General features: G+C 41.4%; 1 protein-coding gene across 1 annotated transcript in view; it reads left to right on the top strand.

Moving 5' to 3' along the window:
• The first annotated feature begins 1217 nt into the window (after nucleotides 1–1217).
• The window catches only part of LOC116973781 (fibropellin-1-like), an 86958-nt gene continuing 81006 nt past the window's right edge, over nucleotides 1218–7169 (top strand). The window contains exons 1-2 of the mRNA XM_033022089.1: nucleotides 1218–1431; nucleotides 3685–3739. Of these exons, the coding sequence (XP_032877980.1) occupies nucleotides 1218–1431; nucleotides 3685–3739 (269 nt within the window). The remainder of the gene's footprint in view (nucleotides 1432–3684; nucleotides 3740–7169) is intronic.

Below are 7169 nucleotides of genomic sequence, written 5' to 3'. Positions count from 1 at the left end.
CCTGGTGGTCCCGTTTTCAAACTTGTTGCGGGAGAGCTCGTGCTCCCATCTGTCGCTGTGCACTGCGTGAGACGCTATGTCGCGTATGCGTGCTGGCGGGGTCTTCACGTAGTCACTCACGTGACTCCGAAGTAAAATTAGTAATTTCTTCTTTTAATTTGATTAGCGCCATAAATGTTGATCTGTTTGATCTGAATCCATACTGACTATCAGTCAGCAATTTGTGCTTCTCAATGAATGTCTAGTCTTTCAGCAAAGAGTTTTTCCAGTATCTAGGAGAATTGGGAAAGTAAGGAAACAGGCCTATAATTTGTGAAGTGGTGTATATCCCCAGTTTTATATATAGGTATAACTTTTGCAATTTTTATTTTGCTTGGGAATTTACCAGTTAGAAACGACAAGGTACAGATGTGCATTAGTGGTTTTGCAATACCATCAATGACTTTCTTAACTATTGTCATGTCAATTTCATTCCAGTCAGTAGAAGTTTTGTCCTTATTTATTTACAAGTTTCATGATGTTGTTTCCTTCTACTGCTCTTTAAAAAAAAAAAGCAAGCTTGGATTTCTTTCTCCATCATCATCATCATCATCATCATCATCAGTCCCCTCTTTGGGTGTCTCTGGATCATTGATTTTTTTCTGGCAATTTGTTCCTACATTTACAAAAAAATTGTTGAAACCACAAACCACATCATCCATATTATTTATGGTCTTATCGTTATCGATGAAATACTAAGGGTAACGAGTTCTAGATCCATTTCTGATAATACTGTTTAACACCATCTCTTTTCTTATCAAACTCTGATCTTGGATGTGTGTGTGTATTTATTTGTGTGTATGTGCATTTGTTCGCCTGCGTTTCACATCTCCTCAAACACGACGCGTTAACGGTTAAATTTTTACATATTCCGATAGAGATTTACGCCATGATTTCAAAAATCACCTCATCTGAAAATTTGATGCATTATTTCCCGAGTTATTTATGAAAAGTTTCAAAAATTTCAAATAGCTTGGTAAATAAACGAGATGGTCTCGCTGATGACCAGTTCAAATAACATGGTATATAAACGAGATGGCCTCGCTGATGGGAAGTTGATCGTGGTGGATATTACTCCCTCTGGGAGAGGCCGTCTATGGAGACCTGCAATTCCTCCGTCGATCCCAGGGACTCGGGGAATCGTGATGCCTTTTCCTCACTGGTGATCCTGATCACACATGGCCGTCACGGGGTACGACCCCGTCTCAGCCTCCCCCACCCGATCATCTGTCATCCAGGTGGGTGGGCTTTCCGTCGTGGATGCCACGATCGGCCGTCCCTCCGCTGCTTATGACCGTACTCAGATCGCAACGGGCCATGCTCGGGTCCATACTGGCCGCAGCCTAGCTCGGGCCCGGCGCCTGGTGGGGAATCTGCTGCTCTACAATCTGGGTAGGTGCTGGCTCTACCCCCTCCCCCTCCCTCTCTACCCCCTCCCTGGGGCAGAGAAAGAGAGAGAGGGAGGGGGGTGGAGGGAGGGGGGCAGAGGGGGTGCAAAAGGGGGGATTGAGATGGGAGGGGGGAGAGGAAAGGGGGAGTAGAGGGGGGGAGAGGAAAGGGGGAGTAAAGGGGGGGGGGGAGAGGAAAGGGGGGGGGAGTAGAGGAGGGAGAGGAAAGGGGGAATAGAGGGGTGGAGGGCTCACCACCCCTCAATCTCTCCCCCCCTCAATCTCAATATTAGTTAACTTATTTTTATGTTTTATATATTTAATTTCCACCTTTACAGTTCTATACTTTATGAACTCTCTATATAAAGTATTTTTTCTTTTTGCAGGCCCTTTGCAATCCCTTTGTAATCCATGGAATATCTATATAAATTTCTTCTACAGTATTGTTTTATTGGACAGTTTTTGTCATACAATATTGAGAATATTTTTAAGAATGTTTCATATGCTTGGTCAATGTCTTCTTCCTCGTATATTATTCTCCAATCTTGTGATGGTGGTACATTTCTAAATGCATTCATAGATTCTTCCATCCTCACTCGTTTCTATATCAGGTTATAGACATTCTTATCCTTCTTATAGTTACTGTCATAGATTGCAAAAACTGTCAAATGGTCTCTGATGTCATTTATTATTAACCTGCTCACGGTATTATGTTCCATAACATTTGTGAATATATTACCTACTAGCGTGGCACAGTGAGATGTAATTCTGCCCGGTCTAGTGATTTTTGGATATAAGTTCATGCTATACATTACATTAATAATCTCTACTGTCATGCTATGCTTATTTAGATTTAACAGATCTATGTAGAAATCCCCACAGATGAACATAAATATTTGGAATGTTTTACCAAATATTTCTTCCATCCAATCCTTAAATATCACAATCACAAACACAATAATACTTTATTGCAACATACAAGAAATTTCACTTGCCAGTCATACGAATACAAAGCACCAGAATACACAAAATGTATCTTAACATAAACATCCACCACAGAGACTCCACATTCCTCACTGTGATGGAAGGCGAAGAAAAAGTTCAAACTCTTCACTTAGCTCTCCCGCGGTCATGGGCCTCGACCCCTCCGTTGACGGGCCAATCTTCACTCCCATAGCCGGTGGCGTTTTGGGCCCTCCGTTGGTGCGATCCAGCTCCTGCATCGGGGGGATGTCTGCTTCCCCGTGCCGGGCGATCAGGAGCTACGGGCGTCGTAGCTCCCGACTAGCCTCTCCCGAGACTGCGAGCTCTTGATGATAAATGCGCAGGCCACATTTGGAGCAATCCCAGTCAAGGGGTCGGTCCGATCTTAAGTTTGCACCCCACGGTGGGGCCTAACGTCAGTCCGTAGATGCCTCCGGCTCCATCAATGATAGGCCGCAAAGCGATCGGAGACGCCACCCGGAAACATTGTGTCTCCGGCAAGGGAAGAAACTGAAAAAAAAATTGCCCCGCTCTCCCCCTCCCCCCACATAAAACAAACTTATAAAACGCAATAAAATTTTAAAAGACGTAAAAACAGACTGTTGGCGGGGCTGCCAATCGTTCAGCGCCCCTGATGGTGGATATTTCAATATTAGATCCTGGTGCTCTATATATACAGCTCAAAATTACATTTTTCTTATCTGTACAGGTTTTTATTGTGATACATTCTAGCACGTTATGAATTGCTGTTGTCGTGCTTTCCACCACCTTATATTTGAAGTGTTTATCCACGTACAAAGCCACGACCCCTCCATTCTTGTTCTTCCTGTTCATATAATTCAATTCATATCCAATCAACTCAAAGTCCACATCTTTCTCGGGGCTGATCCAAGTCTATGATATAGCTTTTATATTGAATGGTTTCTTGAATTAACATATATTCTTTGATGTTTTGGAAGTTGGCACATGGGCTTCTGCTGTTAAAGTGAATAATTGATATATTATGATCTAACCTTCATGTTAAACTGTTCATCTGTGCAGTAGCAGCAATTGTTGTTGATATTCTTGAAGAAATTATTTTCTGGATCATAATCATTTTCTATATCTTGTGATTTATGCTCGGTATATTCAAAAGTTTTCAAACCCAGTTTATCACATTCTGTCATCCTTGTTGTTTGTGGTTCATCATTATCACCTGACGGAGGTAAATGACTTCTTTCAGAACTTGTCATGGTAGTATTTATTTAGTCTCTTGTTTTACTTGTTGCTCCAGAGTTTGAGTCCAACTTACTGCGTTCCCAACCGTTCCTCATCGTCGCCGCCCGGGCGTAAGACCGGGGTTTAGTCTCCAGCCTGGTGATTATGGTGCGGTCATCTATGTGCATTGCTCCAAATCAGCCACCCGGTTCTCCAGAAAGACTATCCTTTTTTCCTTCTCGACGTTTTGTTGACTCGGGGCCTTGGCCATGTGTTAATGGTTGTCGTGGTTGTATTTTTTTTTAACCGGAGGAGATGTAATGGAATTTTGTTGCACAGTATTGTGCAATGACAATAAACGTATTCATTCATTCATTCATGACCTCTTCTACTAAATCCAAAATACTTTTCTGCTGTAGTCTGACAGCAGAAACCTCCACTGTCAGAAAGTCGAGCGACCTTTTTATGTCGTCGACTTCCTCAACTGTGGGATTCTTTTTTGGTCCCATGGCGTTTCGTTTCATCAATCATTTTTGAAGCAAAATACCGCGGTGCCCCGATGGAAGTTGAGCAGTGCGCCGGACGCCATTTTGATGTTTCATTTTTGATGCGATTTTTGGTCGTCTCTGACCAGAGAACAAAGTTAAAATGTTGAAATTTAAAATGAGAACAAGGCTGATTGGGGACGCTATCATATGCACATCTCCTCACAAACAATTGTCAACATCTGGAACTCTCTCTCCTAAATAAAAACTGAGGGGTTTGTTGAAAATATTAACAATTGGCTTGGCTGGATTTTGTTATCTGGGGTTATTGAAGGTTAAGGAGACAACATTGGGAGATTGAGTTAAACTATAATAATGACCTCACTGAATAACAGGGCTGTAATGACCGCAGTATTTTGCTTCAAAAATGATTGATGAAACGAATGATGAGCTGAATAGCCACCTCGTGGTCGAACACTTACATATACAAAAAAATGAGGCTGCAGCTTGAAATGGAATTGCCATGAAATTTGCTCAACTCTTAAAGATCAGTGGGAATATCCAAGCCAGACATATTAACCTGTTTTACAGCAGCAGGCCTGAAGGGAACACTCCTGTGCCCTCGACACTCTCAGGAGGGAGAATTGTGTTCTGGTGCAGTACTATTCAGAGACTTAACCTCACAACATAGCCCTGACTCCAATCCACACTTTCCCCTATGTGTTACTGCCCTTCTGACAGTGAGGAATAAGCAGACTCGCACCTGCATAACCAGCTGTGGGAACATCTACTTTATTAAGCTCAATTGCACCTCCTGCTTGAATTCTCCAGTACTCGCTGTTCAAGTAGAAATAGCCCCAAGAGTGGAAAATAAGCAAATAAAATGTGCTTGAAGTTTTAACTTGAATGCTTATAGTGTAATTCCTATCATGTCACAGTGACTCTGTAGACATTCATGGGATATATCGTAAACCGCTAACATCACTATTCATGACGTCACGGACTATACCTGCCCTCCGACGATCTAAACGGAAGCTTAAAAAAAGGCAAAGTTAATATAGATAAAGGAAAACACTTGCTTTTATATTGCACCTTTGATAACTTCAGGATACCACATAGGGCATCACAGCTAATTATTGATTAGAAGTGTAAGTAATGCTCCATTGTTGGGGACATATGTCAATTTGTACACAATCCCCCAAAATGGGATTGTGCTAACTCATCTGTTGAGATGTAAATTATAGCCAAAGCATTGAGGATAACATGTTTTATTTTAGAGACACAGCTTTGGCCTACTGAGTCCATGATAGCCCACAATCACCTATATATTAGTTCGATATTTGTGGAAGAAATTAATTTAGATGGAAATTAAAAGAAAATGAAAAGTGGAGGCTTCGCAGTTTCGCTTCAAGAGACTTTATTGCATGATATCATGGAGAGATGGCGGCAGTTCACTGCTCACCAGTTCTTTGACTTCACCGCAGAATTAGCCGACAGTTATATTGTGCAGTAAACAACTTTTGTTTTTTGTTAGATACAACTATACAAAAATATACTATCTACTACATGCGTACCAATTATTTCATTGGTCATAACATACTTTTTGTTTATGTCAATCTTATTCAACGACAGATGGTTAATACAAGTCCAACGTAATACAAGGGCATCTTAACATTATTCTATCTCACCTTTTAAGCGGACCACGCCACCACTCCCCTCTCTGAGCCAATCATAAGCCCCCCATTTACTGCAACGTATCTACGCTACTAGCGGTAGGGGGAGTGGGTGGTCTACTGTAACACACTGCTGAGCGAAGCAAGCTTCCTTTTCCCTGTCTACTATTTCATGTTTACATTTACCATCCATCCTACAACACATCCCTAAACAAGAGGTATTATGTCTAATCTTACTTTGCCGATTCCCACAAACCTCTTCTACACCTGGTCAACGAGAGATGCCAATTGTCACATCCAGACACCCTTTTGTTACCTTGTTCAAATCCAATCAAAATTAAGGAAGGATGTTAATATTTTCGTCCACAGTTCCCTCCTTCTTGGTCTTTGTGATCAACACGTAGTAAGAAAGGATTTTAATATTTTCTCTCATTAATCAGTTGCAAAAACGGAGGCAAACATGTCTGATTATAATTTGGTTTGAACCCGTCCTTGAGCTCGCAAAGGGATACCTTCTTCAGCATGTGTGGGAATATGGGCACAAACCCAACATTCTAATCGGATAAGGAAGCCTTTTTTTCTTCTTTTTTTTTAGCTGTAAGTTCGCTATGTTCAGTGTGAAAGTTGTTAGTTGAATTTCATACTCCAACTTCTAACTTAATCCTGTTTCTCGTAACTATCTAGATGTCTCTCTTCACTCTCATGTCCACTTGGATCGCATATAATGTTAATATATTCTACAAAGATAGTTAATAAAGAAAATGTCTACATTTTGACACTTTTTATCATCGTCTTAACCATACAAAAATTTACGGCTCTTGCGTTTCCTTCTCCTCAAGGGTTCCATCGAAGTGATGCAGTTTACATCTGGTGGCATGTATCCAATCGGGTTCTTCTTTTACTGCTGTCCCTGTTGTTAGCAGCACCAAATATGGTCCTTTCCATCTAGTATAGAAAGAATCTTTGTTCATTGCTCACACATGAACCTGATCTCCTGGTTTAAACGGGTGTATATTTCCGTTTGCCGGAGGGACCTGTGCCTCATAAAATCTCATAGATTTTACCAACTGTTTCTCACCATGGCTTGAGCATTTCTTAAGGATTATTTCATCATTCCATATCAAGGCTACCTTCTCAGGAGTCATCGAGGGTCGGGGTCCTGTTGTCATAGGTCGCCCTATCAATATCTCGAGAGGTGTCTGGCCACAACAACCTATTTTGCTGGCATACTTTGATCAAAGTAGCTTTTATTTCCCCATTTACTCTTTCCACAATCCTAGAGGACTGTGATTGGTATGGTAGTGTAATTCCCACTGGAACCCAAGAGCTTTCGACAGGTTCTGAACTAATTTACTGGTGAAATGAGTTCCTCTGTCACTGTTTATTCCCATGGGTATCCTGAA

The sequence above is a fragment of the Amblyraja radiata genome, chromosome 5, assembly GCF_010909765.2.
Source record: "Amblyraja radiata isolate CabotCenter1 chromosome 5, sAmbRad1.1.pri, whole genome shotgun sequence".
Taxonomy (NCBI): domain Eukaryota; kingdom Metazoa; phylum Chordata; class Chondrichthyes; order Rajiformes; family Rajidae; genus Amblyraja; species Amblyraja radiata.
Note: the sequence above shows the minus strand (reverse complement) of the source record. Positions and strands in the feature narration are given on the sequence as shown.